Source organism: Calypte anna, chromosome 1 (assembly GCF_003957555.1).
Source record: "Calypte anna isolate BGI_N300 chromosome 1, bCalAnn1_v1.p, whole genome shotgun sequence".
NCBI lineage: Eukaryota > Metazoa > Chordata > Aves > Apodiformes > Trochilidae > Calypte > Calypte anna.
Window position 1 is genome coordinate 51,087,798 of NC_044244.1, and position 23,726 is coordinate 51,111,523.

General features: G+C 45.0%; 1 protein-coding gene across 7 annotated transcripts in view; it reads right to left on the bottom strand.

The window, feature by feature from the left end:
* The window catches only part of SGSM3 (small G protein signaling modulator 3), a 29,471-nt gene that overhangs the window by 3,458 nt on the left and 2,287 nt on the right, over window positions 1-23,726 (bottom strand). For 4 of the 7 annotated variants that reach the window (XM_030468539.1, XM_030468534.1, XM_030468529.1 and 1 more), the window contains 18 exons: window positions 15,907-15,991; window positions 14,581-14,666; window positions 13,285-13,351; window positions 11,700-11,908; window positions 11,459-11,566; window positions 10,348-10,491; window positions 9,770-9,965; window positions 9,503-9,648; window positions 8,468-8,695; window positions 7,503-7,557; window positions 3,829-3,956; window positions 3,365-3,520; window positions 2,758-2,812; window positions 2,317-2,366; window positions 1,184-1,336; window positions 1,014-1,084; window positions 611-659; window positions 216-301 (listed from right to left, as the gene is read on the bottom strand). In XM_030468539.1, coding sequence (XP_030324399.1) covers window positions 216-301; window positions 611-659; window positions 1,014-1,084; window positions 1,184-1,336; window positions 2,317-2,366; window positions 2,758-2,812; window positions 3,365-3,520; window positions 3,829-3,956; window positions 7,503-7,557; window positions 8,468-8,695; window positions 9,503-9,648; window positions 9,770-9,965; window positions 10,348-10,491; window positions 11,459-11,566; window positions 11,700-11,908; window positions 13,285-13,351; window positions 14,581-14,666; window positions 15,907-15,913 — 1,994 coding nt within the window. In that variant the 5' untranslated portion in view covers window positions 15,914-15,991. Of the gene's footprint in view, window positions 1-215; window positions 302-610; window positions 660-1,013; window positions 1,085-1,183; window positions 1,337-2,316; window positions 2,367-2,757; window positions 2,813-3,364; window positions 3,521-3,828; window positions 3,957-7,502; window positions 7,558-8,467; window positions 8,696-9,502; window positions 9,649-9,769; window positions 9,966-10,347; window positions 10,492-11,458; window positions 11,567-11,699; window positions 11,909-13,284; window positions 13,352-14,580; window positions 14,667-15,906; window positions 15,992-23,726 lie in introns of those variants that run through there. The other 3 variants (XM_030468522.1, XM_030468546.1, XM_030468550.1) reach the window with 2 other exon arrangements.

Consider the following 23,726-nt stretch of genomic DNA (forward strand, 5'->3'; position numbering starts at 1 on the left):
CACTCCATGCAATGAGATCTACTTCTTCCAGCCAACAGCCATGCCAGCATGATGAGCAAGAAAGAAACAGGTCCCATTCAGTGGCTGCAGTGGGAGGGCAAAAAGACCCTGTGGCCTAAGGTAGACTGAAACAACTACTGCACTTGAGCCCACTGTGCCCCCTCCAAAGCTCCTCACACCCACAGTGATGAGGGTATCAGGGCTGGATGACTCACTTGAGCCCAACGCAGATGAGGGAACGAAGTTTCACATCCATCTGTGCATGTGCAGCATCGTGTGTCATGTTCACAGCCTGAACTGCCTGCAGGGTGGGAAGATGTGGTTACCACCTTCTCTGCTTAGCCTCAGGCTTGGGCTGAGCAGCCCTTTCAGCCATACAGCCAAATGCTACCATCCCAAGGCTCCTCACCCTCACCCAGTGCCACCTGCTACCATCAGAAGGGCCAAGCCTTCCTCATGGCTTCACTTTCTGCTGTTCACCAGGTACCATGAGGGGAGGTCTGGGAGGCTCTTGAGCATCTCCCCAGAGAAAGGTACCACCCTCCAGCAGCCTCCATAGGAAATCTCCATGCATAAACTGGGATCTGGCCAGGCTGGGGGCAGCACTCACCCGGTAAAGCAGCTCCTCTGGAGTGAGGACTTTGCCGTCTTCATCGAGCCTGCAAAGATGACAGCAGAGACCTAGCTAGCTCCAAAAACGTCCCATGCACATGCAGGCCTTTCCCCCCTCCATACCCCAACAACTCTCTTGCTACTGCTGAGCCCAAAGGTGACCCTGCAGCCAAAAGAGAACAAAAAACAGACCCAGAAGCAAATACGGGAGAGCTCAGGGAAGTGGAGAAGAGCCACTGACAGCCCCAAGTCAGCACACGCACTGCAGCCTACGGACACCACACCCACAGGAGGATGGGGCTGGCCATGACTCTTTCCCAGACGGAGAGCAGCACTTTGGTAAGCATGCAGGAGGAGCAGGGCACAGACCCAGCCAGATGGTCTGAATAAAGTGGCTTTACCTGTAAGTCTTGCAGAGCACAAGGCGAGAATACACGGAGTCAAAGTCCCGTTCCACTTCCCGGCTTGCAGCCTGATCAGGCAGAGGGACAATCAGTGCACTCTGTCCTACAGCCCCCTTGTCCCAGCCCTCTGGCAACACACCCCAAAGAAGGGCACCAGGACATCTCACCTCTTCAATGAAGAGCCAGGGATGGCAGGCTCCCCCCAGCAGAGATGGCTTCTTCAACCCATGTTCAAATATGGACTTCAGGGCTGGACACAGCGTCCCTCGCACCAAGTCTGTCACCCCTTCTGTGACTGAGTCATCTCCAGCAATGGAGTACTGAGAAACACGAAGAGCCCCCCCTCAGCATACCAGTGAAAGGGCAGAGCATGGGGACAGTCCCCTCATCTACATCCAGGTTAGATATCACCCTAACACACTGTTTGCATAAAGGCTATTCCAAAATGAGGATGAGTGGGATCCAATCCATTTCCACAGCTGGGAGGAGATCTGTTCAATGGCACAGAGTACCTTTAGACACAAAGGGGTGATGTGCAGCTAAGGACCTAGCCCTGAGAAGGGGGTGAGGAAACAAGTGAGATGTCACGAGTGACATCCCTCTAGGGGCTTCTTTTGGAGGTCAGCCTTTGAGCCATTCCTCACACTCCAGATACTGAGGGGGAGAACAGGGACTTCTCCACTTCCCTTGAAAATTGCCTAGGCCAACAGCTGATGATGCTCATCTTCTATCTGCTACCCGCAGCCCTGGGGACACAGTCAGGTGTCTGCTCTGAAGTGACAGCATCTCACCACTGCTGATTTCAAGAGGAACCGAGGCAGACTGCCCCCTTGGGCACAGCTGCTCAGGGAGAATCCACTGTGGTGACTGCTAAGCATGAGCAGAATCCACAGGCATAGCCTCAAAGGAAGAAGAGAGCACAGGCAGCAGGGAGCAGGCAGAAACACTGCCTGGAAGATCCTGCTGACTACCTGCCTGCTGCTTTCTCAGCTTTCCTGAAGCTCATTTCTATGGTCCTGGCAAGCTCAGGCATCACACTAAGATACCTGCTTGCAGCCCTTTGTGGCCCTCATTCTCCACTTGGTCAGCATGAGGAAACAGAGCAAAAAGGCTTAGGAAGATCAGCTGCTTGGTCACATCACTGAGTGCTCAATAGCCAGAGAGAACAAACAGACTCGAGGAAGGAAAGATGTGGCTCTTTTCAAGTATGTTTTTTCAGCTAGGCTGTGACTTGATGTGACTGGGTTTTTTTTTTTAACGGTTTCTTTGTTGCTGTTGTGCTTCATTTTTTTTTAATTACCTCTTTGCTCCGCTCATCCAAGATCTCCACAAATTTTGCAGGGAACCAACCTATAAAGAATTGATAAAGAAGTGAGTCTGACACTGAGAAACCACTAACACAGACAAGCCCAGTTGAAGCTGAGAATAATATAAAGTTCATAGGGACCAACATCACAGAAGGAATTGAGCAGCCTCAAAAATAACAAATATAAGGCAACTGCAAGAGGAAGCCAATTACAGCACCCTGCCCACAAGCAGCAGAGATGAACATGCACCCAACCATCCTACACCAAGAGGATGGAGTCTAAACTTGTCATCTGCAAGAGGTAATCAGGAAGATGCAACACTCCTCTCATACCCTGACTTAACATTTCCCTTGTGCACCCAGCAGATGTTCTAGGTGACTGGCAGAGCCTTTGCTGCCTATGTGCCAGAGCAGTTTCTCCACATCAGGCCTCACCTCTCAGTCCATTCAGCTCTCCCACCCAACAGTGCTCATCCTTCTGGGAAATGATCTGAAAAACAGGGAGTGGAAAACACTGGTTGAAGAGAAGGTAGTGCCAGGAGAGCTACAGCTGCCTGGCTATGTGTGTGCACAATGAGAAACTTTTTTCTTCCTAACTGTTTTGCCAATGTTCTCTTCTCACATGGCTCAGGACCTTCTAGGGCAAAAAGTGACTGCAAACATGTTACCTGTGCTTCCCCAATTTCAGATGAGGTGCCCACAGCTAGAACAGAAACGGATGCTTTTGTAGTCGTACCACAGCTTAGTGCACAGTGTTGAACTAAGACCCAGGCTGGTCCAAATCAATCTTTTTCTCAGCTGTATGGCAACCACCCAGGAAAGGGACTTGGTGATTGCATTGAGAATGACCTACAGCATCACAAGAACACACTGCCCCATCCCCAGGCAGCCGTACAGAAACACCGAACTCCTTCCATTCCCCTTAACTGGGCTCTGAGATGACCTTCTCCCTCTTTCTTTCTACAGAAGAGGCAGTGCAGGGTCTCAAACCAGTTGGGCCAGAACGGTCCTGCCCTGGTTCCTATCCCACATGCTGACACACCGTAATGATGTCGTTCTTGCGGAAACCCAACTCGTCATCGTCATGGCGCTCAAAGTCCAGCAGTGCCTTGGCACGACGCCGTCGGGTGCGGGAACAGGCCACGTAGTTCTCGTGGTCCTGCTGGTGGCTCTCCATGCTGTAGTCTGGAGTCAGGTCCTAGCACGCACGTGGGTGAAGAGCAGAGGAATGAAAAGCAACAGATGACTCCCAGCTGGTCTGTCGAAGCTTGCATGTCCCTGTTCCCAAACTTTTTCCTGCCCCTAGCAGGCAGACAAGCTCCTGGTGCAGCCCTCGCCCACCAGGGATGGGTTGAGCAACCCTGATCCTCCACCCATTACACCTAGCAAATTCTTTCTTGAGCCCACGCTCAAAACGGGAGCATTTGAACAGCCCTGTCCTGTGGTGGACACGCAGCACTCGTGCCTGGAGCACGTGGCAGTGCAGGCCCAGCTGTTCCTACTCACAATGCTGCAGTTCTTTGGATCCACACACTGGAAGTGCCGTGCCACCTGGAGAATGGCCTCACGCAGGTCAGCCACCAACTCTGTCTGCTTGATGTTCTTGGCTTTCAGTGCCTCCAGATCATCGTCCCCTGGAGAAGCCCACACAGCAAGAGGGAAGGTAAGGAAAGGAAAATGAGTATAATGTAGTTATTTGCTTGTTAAATTAGAAATCTTTGATTCTGCAGAAATTAAAAAAAAAAAACAAAACACAACAAACCTTGACATCAGTAGTGCCTACATTAAGGCAGGAAATGCACTGCCAATCTATTCAGAGATGTAAATAACCAATATCAATTTGAATGGCTCAGATTTTAAGGAGCGGGTATTACAAACCCAAGTATGGAACTGGAAGATGCCATCTTTGATCTGTCTGGACAACCTAGTACACCAAGGTTCTGTGTACAGCTTTAGAGAAGGGTGTAGGCACTATATAGACAGCTGAGTAGCGTGACACAAACTAGGGAACTTTCAAAGATTCTCTTCAACTGAAACTCTCTTGAAACTGAAACATCTCTTTTTGAACACAACTACTTCTGATTTTTGTGTACCTCACAGACTGAGAGCTGCTTCTTCACTGAGTCTTGAAAAAGATTTGAAAAACCAAGACAGCAGACTTCTCATGTCAGTCTAGAAGTCAGAGCCACAAGAGAAAAGCTACCCTCTATTTAAACCCCAACTTCCCTAAGAGTCAGATTTCAAAGGTTTAGAAATGTTCCTAAGTACAAAGTGAGAACTACTAAAGCACCCTAATTACCCCAGGAATTTTGACAGCCTATCTCCATTCATGCAGAAAGATACACCTGGTGAAATGGATTATTTAGGCAGTTAGTTTATCTGAACGTCTTAAAAATTGGGTACATGATGGTCAGGAACAATGAACCATTTGTTTCTTTGTCTAAAAAAAATTAATTTTGTTTTCAATTGAAAGTGTATTTTCATACACCTGTTTTTGCTCTCTCTAATATACTGAAGATGTGACAGCTTGATTAACAAAATCAACATTCAAAACAATGTATTTTTCACCGAACTCCTATTTTTATACAAACACAGCTTTTATGCAAGATTCAACTAAATCATTGGCTAGGATATTACTACTCTGTTCATCTTCTAACAGCCTTATAGAAACCAATATGAATTAAAATGTGGCCAAACCTATACAGCTGATTCGACAGCTTCTGCTTATTGAAAAGTGATCAAGTGTATCTTTTAATCACAAGTGATCCCAAATGAAAAGGCCAAAACTTTAAGAAATATAAAAACAGAAGCAGAAAGTTAGATTTAGAATTATTTTTATAATTGTTTTCTATTTGCTAAGTTAAATTATTAAAGAATCAGACACACAGTGCTTAAGAGAAAAATGAACTTAGCTTCTGGGCTAGAAAACCTGTAAGACATACTTACTCCCTGTCCAAGTAATGAAAATTAACAAAACCTCCACAATAGTGGCCAGGGGCAGGAAATAAAGAAGTCTCACTATAGATACAAAGATTGTAAATAAATAGGTGAGCATGCAGACAGCATGGACTCCCAGAAAAATTAGGATGCTAAGCCAGAATGTGACTGAAGAAGAAACTACTCAACCACAGCCACAACACCTCTGTGGGTTGCCCTCATTTACACAGGTCACTGATTCTCCCTGACCAAAATACCATGCTCCTCCCTCTGTACTCAGATCTATTCCACTCAAACGCAAGCAGGAGACATGGGAAGCAAGTTGCACATCCTGCCAGCTTAGAATACACACAATACAGAGGAAAGCACCTAAGGTTTCCATTCGATTCATCTCACTACACTCAACACACCTGCATGTACATTTCCAAACCAGGAAACCAGTGCAGGATCAGCCACATGTGAGGAAGCTCTAATTTGAGCCCAGGAAGACTGATGAGTTGCACAGTTGTGCAGAGGAGGACTCACTTTTTTTCCTCCTTGCAACGCCCATCTGATGGGAAAAGGCCAACAAGTACACCATGTTCTCTGCCAAACTACCTTTCACTGTTCCTTCTTTCTATCCCTTCATTACAAATCTGATACAGCTCCTTGAAGTGCTGGCTGATCTGATCTAGCATGAGCAAGTGTGGCTTTGAGCAGAAGTGGTTGGACTACAGACATCTAGAGGTCCCTTCCCAACAGTGCTCCTGTGATTCTATGACTACTGTCCAAGTGACTTCTGAATCTGCATTCACTCTCAGGAAGAAGAATTAGAATAGAATAGAATCACAGAATCACCAGCATGGTTCAAAAGGCCCTTCGAGATAATCAAGTTAGTTAAGTTTTGAGTAAGTTCTTGCTCCCACTCAGACAGGGGCTGACAATGTGCCACCTCTACACTGTCAGCAGCACTTTACACTTAAGATGCATTGACAGTTGCCAGTGTGAGGTGAATTTATCACATCCAAGATTTCCTTTCCCTCACTTGGGCTGAAGTTTTCCATTCTGGTAATCTGCTGCAGGGTTACAACTTCTCTATTTTAACCAATGTTTTAATTACTAAGAATAAAGCTGGGTAAAAATCATGGCAGTCACTGTACAGAAACCCCAGTAAAATGAGAAAACACCACCAATCATCTCTGTTCTACCACTGATACATTTTTGAAGCTTGAACTTAAAATCTACCCTCAAGCATGGATATAACACTATCACCTTCATAAAACTACTCAAACTTGATCAAGGAGACTGAGACACAAGAAAGATGTTTCAGTCTGTACTGGCTGCATGATAACATTACATACAAGGGCTTTGAGCTCAGGTTGCACAAGCAACTTTCCTGCATTTCTTCACTTCTGTATCCTTGACTTTGCAGCATCATTGGTCTTCTACCACAACTTTTAAATGCAATGTTGCACGTGCTTGTAGCAAGCCTGTGACAATAAATCAGCTTCAGAAAAGCTCTTCAGGCCATTTCAACCACAACAGGAACAGTGTTTGAACCCAGTAAATTCAGTAAGATGCCTTCCTCCAGAAAAAAAATTTCTGTGGTGAAATGTGGCTATTTCAGGAAAGCTAACTAGTTGCATGAAGGTGATGACAGTGCAGCTTACATTAGAAAGGGCTATTTTGCAGTCAGAGAAGCAAGTTACTTTTAAACCTAAGCAAAACCTATTCTGTCTATGGGCTTTCTAGACATGCACTGGCTTAGCTCATAAGGGAAGAAAATTAAGACTTTGAAGCATTCACAACATCGAACTCTAAGTATGGGGAACATCAGTGATGTTAGAATTTATAAATTCTGATGGGTGACACTCTGGACTATCCTACCCTGTCATAGATCTTCAGAGATGCTTCTGAGTATCAGGAGCAGCGAGTCTCCAGAGGAAGATCAGGGAAGTACAACATGCAGCCTGTGGACTGTATATGGTATGTCAGAAAATATGTTTGACTTATCGGTCAGTGCAAGAAGGACACTATAGCTGGGCTGAGCTGTTAGCAACCAATTAAAGACTGACCATCTAACACTTTCTCTAACACCATCTGTGCTTTATGAGCTCAGAAAAAAGTAGAAAACTGCACTGTGTCCCCTCATCCTTTAGTTCTGGCTCTATCCTCTTCCTTTGTCCTAGTGTTTCCCTGCTTTGTTCTGTCCCCTCCCTCTTAGGCTGCTCTATCCATCAGGAAAAGCACTGGACTGCCCTTACCAAAAAGCAGAGAGGTGATGCCAGATTTCCTGCGCTGAGTCCTGCGCCGCACAACCTGAGGGAGAGGACAGAGAGAACAAAATGGTCAGATTAGTACAGGCTTCTGAAATAAAATAAAGTGATCCTCTACTCAGGTCACCTCTGATAGCTGCCAATGGAAGGGGCTTGCACGTGAACTGGACATTTTAGACAGGATTTGTTCTGGTTCTAATGCAATGAATCAGCTCTACTGCTTGATCTGCTCCATGTGCAGTAAGTTATTTATAGCTCAATTATTTTGAAAGGGTAATTGAAGTTCAGGAATCAACTATTAAGTGAATAATTTTAGTTCTAATTCTTCTTCTTGCCAAAAGCAGTTCTACATGTAATTATATATATATTTGTAAGTGGATACTTATTATTTTTTAGAAATGCAGGAGTGTCTTGTGATTAGCACACAGATGAGCATCAAGAGTGTATCTTCCACAAAGGCTTCACAAATAGGAGCCACTACACCCACAACTGCAGACTGTAGCCCAAACACCAGCACATTTTTTATTCAGCTCCTCAAAGGCTGCTGCTGTTTTCTGATCCAGCCTCCCAGAGTTACTTTAGTGTATCAGTTTCTAACTGATGGATTAACTCCAGTTCCTACTCTGCATGTTACAAGCAAATTCTGCTAAAAGCATCTGTTGTTTCTTTTAGTTTCCATTAATAAAATATGCTTTCCATCATAAATCTCATTAAAGATAATTACAATCAACATCAATATCCCTTTCACCCGGACAGATCTGGCAGGATTTCATCCATACAGAACTCCCGCTCACTTCCCAATAAATTTTCTCCACTGAATGACAAAGTCATCCTGGAGCCAAACTCCTCTCAGACAGGAGGACATCTTACTCACTAACAGCAATCGTGATGGGAACAAGTAAGGGAATGGTGAAAAGAGAGCAGCAGAGGCAGGTGGGAATTTGTGCACTCACTTTGGATAAATTGTTGACAGTGGTGCTGGAGTTGAGCAGCTGTCCTTGGTCAGCAATGAGGTAGGCCAAGTGTTTGCGACGCTGGGTCTCCACCGCCACATCTGTCAGGGAGCCAGCCACGCGCATCGCCTCCCGCAGCAGCACATCTGCATCTTCCATCTGACTTGGGATGTCCGAGAGCGTGTTGAAGATTGAGGCAGAGTTCTCCGACTGGATTAGCTCATCCTCCTGCAACAATGCAGTCATTTTGCCACACAGGACAGTGAGTGCAGCAGCTATGCTTTCAGAGTTGCTAGATGCAGTTTTACATTCAGCGTACAGCCTGGGTGGGTACAATTAGAATTCCGTAAGGAACTTCAAGGGGAAAAGTCCAAGCTACCTCTGGGAGAGGAAAAGCATCTTTTTCTGCTCTACTGAACTGAGACCTCCCCTCGAAATTCTAGCCGGCATGTTTCTGAATCACACCATTCATAACTGAGATGAAGTCAGATCAGCAAGGAAAGACAAAACCAAAACTATTCTGTACCCCCCGGCAGGATCTCAACAAGCTCACCTGTACCCTGCACACAGCAAGCTGAATTACAGAATTATTTTTTGCATAACAAAGAAAAGATTAGGATGGTTAAATGTAAGTCAGGCATATCAAATGTAGTCAGGACATTGTTAGTCTCTTGGAGTATTAACCAGTGCCATCAAAAGCACTCCAGATGACCACCACCTTAGCTTTATAACTCGGCTCACAGATGGTGTAAATATCAAGAGGCATCTGGATGGGATCTAGAGGGAAGAGGGGGACAGCTGATGGGGTTTAATTAGGAGGGAGGAAATAAGGCAGGCAGGGGAAAAAGCAGTCCCTGATTCTTGCAAAGTGCCTTGGAAGGTCTTCACAACCTCCAGTACTTGAAGAAGGCAGGAAGTAATTTTCCCACACTCCCAAACTCCATAAAGGAAGTGCATAAAAAAGCCTTCTTGACCCTGAAACTCAGAATTAGGCACTTGAAGTGCTATAAAGGAGGAAGAGGAGATGAGAATTACCTTCAAACTGAGCATGCCTAAAGTGAGCTGGAACAGCACCAAAGACCCCTGGTAGAAGAAGAGGTCCCAAATACGCAGCAGCAGCTTGATATGGACAACACTAGCAAAAGAGGTGAGGAACCAGTGCAAGGTGATCAAGGAGAGCTCTGTGAATAGAAACATGGAAAAAAGTGACAGCAGAAGTCAGCCAGCCAGTGAGGATGGACTCTCCTAAGTGCTGTCCTTCCATCTTAAAGAAAAGATGTGGTTTCTAGGGCACACTTTTACCAATGTCATGCTCCTGGAGCAACTTGTCCAGGCGGGGCAAGTACTGCACGATGAGCTGTCGCAGGACACGCTGGTCTGTCTGCACTCCCATCAGAGTGGTGCTGAAGTAGGAGGCAGGAACCAGTTCCTCAATGATAGCACACATCATCCAGAAGGCATCTTCCTCCTCCAAGAAGAGCAGCAGAGAGGCAGCCACCTAGGATTTTGAAGGAAGAACTGCATGTCATATGAAGTGCAGAACTCTTTCCCAATTTCCTTACGTGGAGAGCTGGACCAGTTTCTAGGTGATCAACATCTTCTTCTGCAATGACCTTCCTGCAGTCTCCCATTGCAGGGATTTCTCCTCAGTGTAATGCCTGTCCCTCCTCAAAAGATGGGTGGAATTCTTCCACCTCTTTGGATGCATAGTGCTACTCCACTCTCCCTTCCCTAGTAAAAATAATCCATGGGGAACAGATTTCCCTTCAGCTCATTTGAAGGCCACAGTGTCTGTCAGGACTGCCTCAAATCACTTGCCCCAGCACAGTCATTACAGACAAAATGATCCCTATCACAAAGACACTCTGAAAGCAGGTTACCATGCCAGTGCCTTGGCAATATCCAATATCTGGGTAGAGCCAGGCAAGTCCCCGTAGTATCCTGCGTAGCCGCGGCACCCCGATACTGTTCATGTTGGAGAAACAGGCGTTGCTGGGCATCGTGCGGAGCAAGTCCTTCTCAATCTGCCAGACAGCCACAAACAAGAGCAGGGTTAGCCAGCAGCACCTGAACAATTGTCTTCTGCTCTCAACAGTTCTCCATGGCCTCAGGGAACTCTGTTTCCCCACACTCATACCTAGATTCACAGGCACCAAAGAAGATGGCTCTGTCCCAGCACCTGGGGTCGATGTAACAATCTTCACTGACATGTGAAAATGCCAGTACAGACAGCGACTTTGTGTCTCCTAAGAAATACTTGCCTAAACTCAGCCCCAGGCTTCACCACCACAGCAGGAACACTGGTTGGGAATTTCATCTGCTTGAATTTCAAGCAAGGCATCCCAACAAACCTACCCCAGAAAGAAACCAACAGTCTGTCCACATCAGTGACAGGGAACTTGGAGGTGAACAGCCCACAGGTTTCCCTTAGGTACAGTTCTGCTGTTCCTCCTTCCAACCATTCTGAACTTAGCTTCTTAGTGAGAGGTGAACATGGGCAAAGCTCAGTTTCTTCTGCCATAGTCTTTGCCTCCTCCCAAAAAAGGAGAGGTCAGAGGAAGAGGAAAAACACCTTGTAACAGTCTTGTTGGTGTTTAGACACTTAGTATTTGAGGGAACAAAGAGTCTCCGGAAGAAGCTGCCACTACCTTAATCAAGATGCATCTGTCAGCCTTTCACCCTCCACTCCCCTCAGTGAGTAGCAGGATGTTTGCTGAGATGCAACTGCAGCACTGTTCTCTAGCCTGCAGGAAGCATGGGTCCAACCCCTTCCGTGCTGTCCTAGGAAGGAGGGGAGCTGCACAGTTGCTATTGCAACAAAACAAAGAAGAAATGCTCAACAGGATTAAGCTTTAGCCTGATTCAACCACACGGGTCCTCTCAACTGTCCTGCTCCAGGTACTAGAAAGACATTTCTTCCTCCTCATACCACAAATCTTGCCCTTCTGTCTACCCCCTTGTACCCAGTCAGCACTAGGAAGTACCTCCTACCTGTTTGGCAGCAATGGTTTCATCATTAGAGCTGTTTTTCACGATATCCCGATATGACATTTCTGAACTCCTCTTCTTCTGCAAGGCTCCGGAGAGGCGCATCCACAGCTGAAGAGAGAGAGGAAGAGTCACTAAGACAGACACAGAAAGCCATAATTTGGCACTTTCTCAACCCAAAGAATGTAGTCTTGCTCCACTGACTCTTTTAGGAGAGGCTGCACAGAGCAGGCAGCATTCTCACCTGTGGCCTCATGCTGTGTGGTATGCCAGCTAGCACCAGGGAGCGCAGCTTGTCTGAATGTGGTAGGGTGACCTCAATTTTGTCCCAGGTGAGGTCACCCACGTCATGGTTGTGTGTGAATTCCAGATGAGCCTGCCACTTGAGCCTCTGCTGTGGCTCCTCCGTCAGTGGGACCCCCAGAAGCTTGCTGGAGTTTGGCTCAGCACCGTCTGCCTCAGCAAAAGAGAGGACAATGGAACAGAGACAAGTGAGAGAGGGAACAGAAGTAATAAACATAGGTCAGGGTGGGGAGTAGGAAGCCTATCTGAAAAAAGCACATTAAAAAACATTCACATCTTTCAGCCACAGCATGGAAAGGTAAAGCTAAAGCTTCACCAAGCAACAAATTTCACGGTCATAAGCAAAAAGCACTGGGGCCTTCAGAGCTAAGAAGCTGTCAGCAGGCTTCTAGTCTCTACTTATTCATGATTTAGGGCAGAGTGTGGCTGGAATTAAACAAGATCCCTGCAGCAGCCATCCTGCTGGGTTTTGTAAGGATCTGTAAATCAGGCTGACAAAAGCATAGCAAGCCTCAGGTTGCAAGCAGAAGCTTTATGCTCATGCAAGTAATGAGGTGCAAAATGTTAACTTTGGGAATATTTAATCACCAAAAAAGCTTTAATAGGGACACTTCCAAATTCACAATGAGAGAGTACCTTAACCTGAGGCTGGCTTTCTATTTTAAAATAGATACTGTAGCACAAATACAGGTTTGACGTAAGGCACTCTGTCCTTCAGCATCTAACACATCCCAACAATGTAGTCCAAGTCTTTCTGATGATTTTATAATCCATATGCTTATCAAATGTTCTGGCTAAAGAAAACCACTGCGTCCTGTCCTCATCTCCAGGTCACTGCTTCAAAGGCAATCTTCTATGTCCCAAGGTGCTTCAAGGCACATACGCAAACAACTTCTGCCCTTGCACTGTATAGTCTGAGAAATGTCCTCTCAGAGCATATGAAGAAATTCCTCCACCCCCATCCTTCTTCTTCCTCTTTGCAAAGGAACCAGCTGTTGTTGTTTAATGCTCAGCTGCAACAGCCCTCCACACCTCCTTCTAGTTGTTGCCCACCTCTGTATCTTGTAGAAAAACTAGGATGCAACTTGCCCTACACTTTGCCAAGCTTCTGGGATGGGTAGAACCCATACTGCTGCCTCTCACCTTGGCTGTAAGGTTTTCGACAGATAGCACATGTCACTGTGCCTGCTACCAGTGCTTACAGTCACACCTTTAACTGTGAATTGGGAAATTTGCCCTTCCACAGCATGCAGCAATGGAAATGGTAACTTCCTCTTAATTTTTCTCTCTCTTACCCATGGCACAAGCATAAGGGTATGGAAATGCCTCTGCTGCATAGTTTATGCTCCAACCTCCCAAAAGATCAGCACATCTAATGCATTTGATTACAATGGGAGGATACAGAAAGATGATGAAAGTGGGTAGAGGAGACCTAGCACAGAATGGCTGCAAAATCACCCTGCCATACTTGGAAGCATGGCAAGGGCTGGCCACAGTGGAAGGGGGAGGGATGGGACTGGCTTTACCTTCCTTATCAACTCGAAAGCCAAATTCATCATAGTGGAACTCCAGCTGCTCAATGGATTCTTCTTTCTGGAAGATGTGAGGCAGGAGAACAGATACTTTCAACAGTTTAACACTGAACAACTGGACAGAAACATGTGGATATTGCCCCATCCCACCATTGTCTGAACTCTGCCCTCTCAGCAATTATATTCCTTGCCTTTCTGTTTTCAGTGTCTCCCACCACAATTCCCAGTTGGGAAAGTGTTTCTAGTTAGTCACATTTTGACTTATCCATGGAAAATGTGAAGCTCTGCCTTTACACCTACACAGATTTTCCCAGCAATCCTTTTTCCAGCAGGGCTTGAGCACAGCATTACATCAAGATCAGAACTTCCACCTGGAGGGGCACACAGCCCTCCTCATGGGCTGAGGAATCTACACATACCAGCTAAAGTGGTCTCTACTGTTTGCATCTCTAATTCATGGCACTTCTCTGTTACCTACACACACACACACTGCAAATTCAGCTCCCTGCATTGCTCCATCTCCTGCCAGTTGCTTTCAGATTTCCCTGGAAGGCAACTGGCAAAACTGGGATTTGCACCTGTGAAGCAAACCCAAATTGTAAGCCATAGGAAATTATGCTCCATGACCCAGATCTCAATGTTCCTCATTTATGCTCATGGTTGGCATTGGGGTGTACACACTGGAGGTTACAATAAGGCTGTTTTTAAAGGAGTGTAAGCTTACAGATGCATCCTCCTTTCATTCAAGCCCACCTGCCCTGCCTGTGTGGTCTCACAAGCACTGCACCCAGGCAGTGCCCACAAAGCATGCTTCTAACATAGCTCCACAACAGGTTCCAACCTGCTTCACTGGCCTCAGCTGCCTTCAGCAAACACTGTGGGTAAGTTACAAAATTCCATGGTTGGTTGCTTCCTTCCTCCTTCCTCTGCCTACCTAGTGAAGCTAGGTAGTCTTGAAGCTAGCATTTCCTGCTGTGCACAAGCCATCCAGAGTAGCTTGATGCTGACAGAGACTCCATGAGGGTGTCAACATTTTTACAGTGGAGCAATAGTTGCAAAACAGCAGGGCAATAATTCGCACAAGTTTCTTCGTGCTCTGCAAGATCCTCTTGCAAGAAGCAGGACACAGACACAAAACACATCAACTTTAAGTAGCAAACAAGCATTCACTACCAAACCATCAAAGGAAGAGTGCATCTCTCCTTTCTTTTCTCTCTGGCTTTCAGAAACCACCAGAAATCACCTTTAGTTTCATGCAGAGCCACAGAACACCCCTACCCCACACTGTACCTGTGTGTATTTTGCGAGGATCTCCTGAGGCCAAATGCTGGGAGTGAGTGCTGAGAAGGGACCCCCAGCAGAGGGAGTGTGATGGCCTAAACAGAAAGAGATCAAAATAGAGCAGTGAACACCTGGAAGGAATCCCTTGGAAGATTCACACTCCATAAACACTATTCCAGCAAGAGCATTCTCTCAGTAGTTTGCCACTACTGCCACTGCAACTGAGACAGCTCCCACTTCACCAGGGAAGCAAGTAATTTCAGATGGTTTTCTCTCTCTTTTGCTTCCATCAAGCAAAAGAAGCAGAAAGGCTAACCAGGAATTCCCTCTTAGAAAGAAACTTCTAGGGAAGAGAAATAGTTCCATGGTATTGTGTGATCTTTCCTCTACTTGGAAAAACTGCAGTCAGTGCCAAGCCACAGGAATGATTAAAAAAAATTATGGAGAAGTAAATCCCTTCTACAGTCACTGACCCCAGTACCAGCAGCAGTCCAGACATCAAAATGGGAAATCAGATGCCCCAGCTAGATGCTCCCTTTCCTACACAAGGGCTGTGACACTTCTGCCCCTCCCTGTAAAGTCTGTCAGACCATGCATAAGGAGCTACAGTAGTGAAAGTGTGCATATCATCATGGCCTTTTCTGTTCAAGGTAGGCACCTTCCCAGTCTCAGGTAGTGTCCACTGAACAGCTTCATTTGTAGTAACAGGAGACGACAAGTTTTGCAGTTTAAGCAGATAAGCATGACCAGCTCTCTGCTATGCAACAGTCTTACATGGCTCTGAAGTATAGCTCCCTCAGGGCTGTATGGCCTGAAATAACCAGCTGCACTGGGAAAGAAGGTGTACACAAAAGTATGGGGTAGGAGAAGTAAGAGGAAGTGCTGGAGGAGCTCTTGTTTTAGTTAAGTTTGTAGCTCACAGTTGAACTCCAGTAATTCTTCAGTCTTTGGCCTGGCCTAGCGCTACCATTTTACAGTAAGAATCTCTCAGACCATAAGCAAGCCATCTGCTTTGGAGCAAGCCTTGGGAGGAGAACAGAACAGAGAAATGGGGAAAGAGCAGAAGAAAAATGGGACAGGCAGACTACATTTCCGATGCATTCAATAGCTGAGGCAGCTTCAGTACAGAGTAAAAGAAGAAACTGAGTTCACCCTGAGTGAAAAAGCAGCAGGGTCACAAAGACCGTGGTAGTTTCTTCTTCCCCAGTTTGACCATACAGCAGGTTAAAGTAAAGAATGTCTCCTGGAACCAGTAAGTTCATTTTACTAAGCTGAAGCTGAAGAAAGAGCATGCAAACAAACAAGAAAGTGCTGTGTTCATTTTTATCTGCTCACCTGACATTGTGTTTGGTAAGACTGAGTAGCAGAGGCTGTCAGCAGGCTCCAGAAATGCTGTTCTCAGGGATGAGAGGTCACTATACTATTATAAAAAGAAGGAAAAAAAAAAAAAGGTGATGAGAGAATTCAATTAGCATCTAAAAAAACAGTGAGAGACAAACATCCCTCACACACAACTTTGTCATAGGAAAAATAAATCCCTTAGTATAGAAGTATTTTAAGAAAACTCAATTCCAGAGACTGGATTTTCCGCTTTTTTTTTCATACCTAACCCATCAGCTAGAAAAAGGATGCTGCCATTTACCAAATTCTTTGTGACAGTGACAGCATTGCTGAAAGAATGTCAAAAATCAATCTCTCATTACCTTTTCCACCACATGTTGTGATTCTCATATTTAATTATGAAAACTAAAAAACCCCACACCACATCAGACCATCATCATCCTGGGAACACAGTGCCCATGGAAAAGGGACCAGTATGGTAAAAAGGGCATAAGGGAGTATCATTATATGCAATCACCCTGAAAGATATTTCAGAGGCTGCACCACAAGAGTAAAGTGTATTAGGCTGTGGAATACAGCTCCCTGAAGATGAACTTTTTTTTTCTGTGATGAACTGGACTAGGTTATGGACAACATGCAATTGAGTACCTCTGCAACAAGTCAGGATCCTCTAAACTCATTGTCTGACAGAGCTCAGACAATGAAACAGCCCCCACTCAGGCCCTCTTTAATTTCCTGATACCAGTTGCCAGTAGATTTTATAGGGGTTTTCTAGTACAACTATGAGTTACTGTCAGTAATCAGAGCAAGGCATTTTGGACTTTACCATCACCCTTATAACTGCCTGGGAGACAGCAAGAGCCACATCTACAAAGCAGATAAAGATATATCCCAGTCACTTGCACTTACTTGGGGAAAGAACCTAAGATTTGCACATATGGGTTGGGTTGTTTTCCAGCTTCTTTTCAGTAAGGCTACATATGACTGCAAACCACTACAAAAAGGAACCCCAGGGATTTATCCAGCAGGTCCTGTCCCAAGTTTTTTATAGTGCTCAACTGTACAAGGTTATACTGCCTTTGCATCTCACGTGAGCTTTCTAGTGAGCACTTGCAGCCTGGAAGTGGACTGCAACAGCACTTCAAGATAAGCAGCTGTAAAACACTGCAAAAGCATAAAAAGCATTTGTGTTTGAGAACATAAATGATAAGCCCTCTTCTTCCAAGATTTAAACAGTTCTCTGCATGATAAAGTCTGGCATGGATGAACAGGCACTCTGATCTTCTGACACAGAATCTCAGGGCAAAAAGAAAACAAACAAGCAAACAAAACAAACAACAAAAAGTTCAGCCTTTGTTTCTGAGAAGTAACACTTCTGCTAGTACTCAGTTCTGTAAATGCTCTTCTCTTTCCCATCAGTCTAGCCCCACTGGTTCTCTTAGCATCAACTTTTCCTTTAGTAGCTGAAAACAACAACAATTACAAAATGAGCACCTGCAGACTCATTTTGAATGGGAATACACACAGCATGCACACCAAGCAGATAAATCTGCTAGCAATACCTGTTGCCCTTTCAGTATCACTGTGAATGTATTTTTTTTTCCAGGCTTATCACCGCCCTGCCACCACAGCTGCTCTGCTCCTGAGCCTGCAGGATATCCCTCTCCCTTGCCTTCTCCCAGTCCAGTTTACTCTGTTTCCAATGACTTTTATTAGGAATGCAGTCACTGTTTCAGCCACATGGCACGTCTGCCATGCTGTGCTCTGAATCTGTGCTCAGTGCCTCAAGCCTGTGGTAAGGACAGCCCCCAGTCATTATTTACCTTCCTTGCAAGCACAATCACTGCCAAATCACCTGCTGTGGAGGAGCTGGGCCAATGCTTTAGGTACTTAGATGAGAAAACACCTCTTACCAAGGGAATTAACCACGGTGCACGGGAAGCAGGGCAGGAGACTGCTGAGTCCGAAAGTCCCTCCTCAACTCAGGACAGGTGTAGCAGAGGGGAACACCTTACCTTGTCCACGTCATCACATGCTGGCCTCTGCCTTGCTGGAGATCATCCCCCTGCCTGCTGCCTGCCCTCCCATGTCCCTGACATGAGGGCACTGAACAGGTTTTTCCTGCCCCTGGTTCCTATAGAAACATTCCTGCAAGCACCCATGTGGGACTGGGCCCAGAGGCTCACCTTGCTGCTGGCACCAGGGTGTGTGGAAGGGCAAGGTGACGTCAATCACACCAAGAGAAGGATCCTACCACAGCATAAGGAGGTCTGGGGACCACTGCGCCCACCCTGCAGGTCTTCATCATCCTGTTTTAACCCTTCTCCCACACTGCCTCCACTAAATCATCACAGGAACTGGGAGGAAGGTTGCCTGACACAGTCAGGCACCATTCTGCAAGCCAGGAGGAGGTTATCCTGGCACTTGGGATCGACACAGTAAGTTCTTTCCTCTGATGGAGGGATATAAAACTAAAGCAACTCTCAAGCTCCCCTGGCCAGAAGACAGCAAGTTACAAAAGAGGTTCCCACGAAGCCTGTGAAATCGCATGCATGAAATTGCTACATCTAAGTTAGCTGTGTTACTTGCAGAGTACACAGTTCTGAAAACAAGCAACAGGGAGGGATAAAAAGGAAAAAGCCACATCAGATCCAACACATACTAATGACACCTCCCAAGCCCTCAGAAATCTAAAATTAAAACCAGTTTTCACCCACATGCATTAAGAAGCACCTTACATATTTAAGGGTAATTTAAGGCTATACAAAGCGATTTTGGTTGCAGAACAGGTAGTCCTCACACTTTGAAAGATACACTTTTTGTTAAAACGCAAATAAAATGTTATTTGCAGTTTTACTTTTAAAGTTCAGATTCCAGACTGCTAGAAGACAGCTATGATGACAGCGTGTGTACCTGATGAAGAAGGCTTCAAGGGAAACATCGTCAACATCATGTGCAGCCACTCCAGCTGCAACACCTTTGTTGGAGTTGCAAACACACATCGTGCAAGATTATATCCAATTAGCTTATTTTCCAGCATGGGTGTCCTTTAGAAATTGATGTTTGCAGAGGAGACCTGCAAATTTGCTTCTCCTTGGCAATATCAAGCCTCCTCTGGATGCACTTGCTCTTCCTAACAGCTGTGACATGAGATATTTCAATTATCTGGCTTCTTTGCAAACATCAGGTAATAACCTCCTGCTGTCTGTGTTTTACTTGCTTGGCCTCTTTAGCCATGTGATCTCCACTTCAGTCTGCTGTGGTAGTGCCTGGATGTGCATGAAATGATGCTGTCAGGACCCTTTCAGTAGGATCTTTATTTTGGGGAAGAAATCCTTTTCCAGGAGTGTTCTTCCCTGGCTGATTTTAGTCAAGGAAAAAAAAAAATCCACCAAACCCAGCAACATACCTCTAGCAGACAGAATGTGCAGAAGACAAATATTTTACAAAGCAATGTTTTTGTATGCTGAAAACACTGCAACTAGTAACTATGCAGAAGCTGTCAGTGAAGGACCAGAACAAGCAGAATAATTCTTTCTAGAATGATTTCCATCCACTGTCATATGAACAGCACATACAACACGTCCTCTAACAGAAAGCTAGCATGGGGAAAAACTCTGCTTTCCATGACTCTTAATTTGAACATGAAGTAACACTGCATGCAGTAAATCCCACTGCCCCTCTGGACTGTCAGCTCATTTGCACAGCTTTTTATTCTCTTCATTTAAAAAAAATGTTTTGGAAGGGAGAAAAGTGATTGCAAAGCCACAGTACTCATTCAGAGGCCACGCACTTAGGTGTAGCTCTAGAAGCGTCTCCAGCTCAGCTTTTAGAATCAGCTTTCTAAAAGTGGATTGCAGTCAATTTAACATCTAGACCTACTCTTCCTCTATCAAAATTCAGAAAAAAAAATCCTGAATTGAACAGGAAGTTTATTTCTGTCCTCACTCACCTAGAAAGCTTTGGCTTCCTAGTTAAAATCCTGACTTGCCCAGTGAAATGCACAGGGAAGCTCTAAGCAGGAAGCCCTTCCATTCCCTTCCCCCTTCTTTTTCTCTCTTAGGCCAAGCAAAGGCATATCCTGGAGCTGCAAATGCCATTAGTCCTGTGAGTCAATATTTGCTGTGCACATTTACAGTCAGAAGAAAACTCCAGCTTCACAAACAATTATGCAAGTGAACAAAGCACAGTCACACACCTGACCAAGGGCCGAACAAGATGCAGGTAATTTCTACCCCTTGAACCCCTGACACTGTGGCTTTTTAAGTGATGCAGAATCCCATGCAGACACTGACACACACCAACTCTTGGTTAAGGTGTGTGTTGTGGCATGGCTGTTCCAGGAACTCCCTGTTTGAGGTTTACAAACCATGACCACACTGCTTTGAGCAACACACTACAAATATGAAAGGGAGGTGTTGAGGTATCCTTCATGCTCATTTTCTACCACATGACTCCAAATGAAAAGTTAAGGAACTTTTAACTACCCCCTTCTCATAGCAGAGAAAGTGCAGAGATAAAAGCCAGTGGCAGATGCAGAAAGGGAGATACGAGACCTGGAAAGCAGCAAAGATGCTTCCTGCAGAGCCAGGCAGGCAGGCAGGATGGCAGACTGCTCAACAGCATCATGTCACTGATTGCAGAGGCATCAACTTAGGCCTCCAGTTCTGCCCAGTCAGCAACTGGGATCCCATGCTGACTGCAGTCAGCAGGAGTGCTTTGGGGCAAAGCGCCTCCTTCAAGCTGCCCCAGGGCACTGTTAGAGCAACACATAACAGAGACAACAAAAAATAAACTGGAAACCTGCATCTCCTGCCATAAAGCACCTTGTAGACTCCTGGTCACACTGGAAATGTATTCCATGCAGATATCTAACTAAAAGGTAAAGCAGACCTGCTCTCTGCACCCATCAGTGTCCAGCACATCTGCCTTTGGTAATGCCCCACTGCAGCTGCAGAGCCATTTCCAGTTTATACAAAAGGGGCAGAACAAATAACTCACAGTTGCATATCCATTTCATCTCCATTTTGAAAATAAGGATGTGAAAAAGAAGAACCCTGGTTCCTACTGCTTAACATATTGGACCAATAGACTGCAGCTGGACTTCCTAATAATAGCTCAGCCTGTCTGAAAACAACCCCTACACAACACTTAGGTAGAATGCAGATACCCTACATATCAACATGCATATTCGGACCAGAGCTGCTTTTTATTTATCTGGCTCCAAAGCAGACAGCTGATCCTTCATGCAGGAAAAGGCTGAAGGTCTTTCTCCTAAAATCTGGAGATAACAAAGGCTTCCCACATATGGCTCGTGGGAAAAAACCCAACAAAACAACAAACCAGAAGCAAACTTACTGATGGCTCTGCTGATTCCCTGTGTTGTTAACACAAGCAACCACACTTTGAACCCTAGAAAGCAGAGTGTGTCTGTTCTTACACAGCAGACGCTGAGTACCTGCGAAGCACAAACTGCACTGCCTTGGAGATCCTCATTTGCCAAGATACTTGGTATCAAAAGAGAAGTAGTCTCCTCTTTCCTGATGCTCCCATTAGTTGAGTGAGTAGAGGATATGTGATGGGAATACAGTGTTCATCTCAGTTTATACTGGGGGGTTACAGTAGTTGAGAACAACAGTTGTTTGGGTTTTTAATTTGCATTGGATGAGGATGGTAAAAAAAAAAGACCAGGATACAAAGTAGCAAGGTGTCTACTCTCACTACACAGCAAAAAATCTCCTTGCTTTCAATACAGAGTGGAGAAAGCCATGCCATGCATGTCAAAAGGCAGGTCTGCAATCACCCTTGTCTTCAAGGCTTAGTTTAAAGGAGATTCCACATTAAAAACTGCTGCGAAAATACAATCCAAAGGTTTCTGATAAATGTCTTAAGGGGGCCCCAAACATCTCTTCTGTGAGAGTTAATTTCTGCACAATAAATGGATACTTTCACCCAAATAAACTTGCTGCAGGACCAGGACACTTCTGCAGATGTCTACAGAAGCTTATTTCCCTCAAAATTCTCCAGAAGTAGTTTTTACCTTCTGGTCCATGAAGACCTGCCAGTCTGCAAACTACTTACAAAATGTCTGTGGAAGGTAATGGCAACTGTCCAGTTTCATTTGCTAAGAGAAGCTTTAAAGAAAACATTTCTGTTAGAGATGCAGGGTTATACCAATAAAAGAGCATCTGAAAGACACTGTGGACAACTATTTAAAGACAGATATTAATAGTGTCTTATATATGACACTCCTGCCCTGAGCAGTGACAAGCAGTACCACCCAAGGTTCTCTCCATCACATACAAAGACAGCCCTGCAGGCTCACCCCAGGTTTGACTCTCAAGCTGGTCTTATCCTACTGACCCAGTGACAAAGGAACAACAGCCTGAAGACTGTCTCTTCCTTAATACGACTTCCAATGGATTTACAAAGCTTTAGCTTTAGCTGTCAGGATTTGCCATTCTCTTGGTGAGGCACATGAAAGGCTGTATTCAGGTCACTCTCTGTCATATTACTTGCTCCAGTATTCACAAAAAAACTCTGTCAGATTCACCTAGTAGGAACCTAAGTAGATCCCATGTAATTTGGCTTCGGAAAATAGCTTTATAAAGAAAGTGTATCTCAGAGCACTCAAGAGTTCTCTCCTTAGGGGCTCTGTCTTTCCAGAACTCAACCTTCTGAAGAGGCTTGTAACACCAAAAACACCTCTCAGGACTGTTTGCAAAGCTCTTACCTAGCACATGTTATGACTACTTACATTGGGCTCCTGCAGAAATTTATGGCCACAGTTAACTTAGAGAAAAAAAGGGAAAATATACAATGATCATTAACATCTGTAACAAAAAAAAAAAAAGGCAAAACTCCTGATATTTCCTGTTTCTGGGGATCAGGAAGATTTCTTCTCCAGAACAAAACAGCTGCTGCATTATGGACATTTTCTCTATCTCTGAATCATCAGGTACCTCCCAGCCAAGCAGTACTGCACTGACTGGGCAGTGACAACTGTTTTTGTAGTCATACTAATATCAATATGCTAATCTTATTTCTTATCTCATAAAACAAATACATTTTAATTTCTTCCAGGTTTTTTTTTTCCTAAATCAGAAACAGAATTGCTCTATTACCAGAATAACTTGTTGCTCTTCAGTTAAAAAAGAAGCTGAGACTTCCTCAGAGACAAAGTAAGTGTGACAGAACAGCATCCTTCTCTTCCCTCCCTGGTATTAACAGTAAGACAACTAAGATTTTCCCCACTGCTCTTAGATACCTACCCTGCATAAGCTTTTCGGATCTAAAATCTTAACCATGTTAAGAAAGGTGGTGTAGAAAGAAATTTAAAGAAGTCTTTGTGTTGCTGAGGATTAAAAAACCTGAGGTGACAACATCTCTCCATCTTTTGAGGGACATTTGGCACACTGCACTCCCTATACAATGGGAATATACAATGAAGCTGTTTGTCTACCTCATCCTACTTAAGAATTGCAAAATCTCTGTGCTGTATCCATTTGAGCTATGGTACAATCCAGGGTCACCAGTATGATCCAGATCACCAGCTAGGATCACCACTGATTTAGTCAGAAGAATGATAAAGTTCCAATACTCGCTAGTTTGGTTTTTTGTGGTTTTTAAAGTTTTCTTTCCTTCTTGTGTTTTGGTGAGGTGTCCAATTAACACACATGAAGACTGACATTACCCTAATAACTTCCAAAACAGTTACAACCTCAGATGTGGTATCACATGGGGAGAAATCACTGATTTTTTTGCTAAAGCCTCCTGAATACCAATTTTGCAACACACAACCTGATTCACTGAGA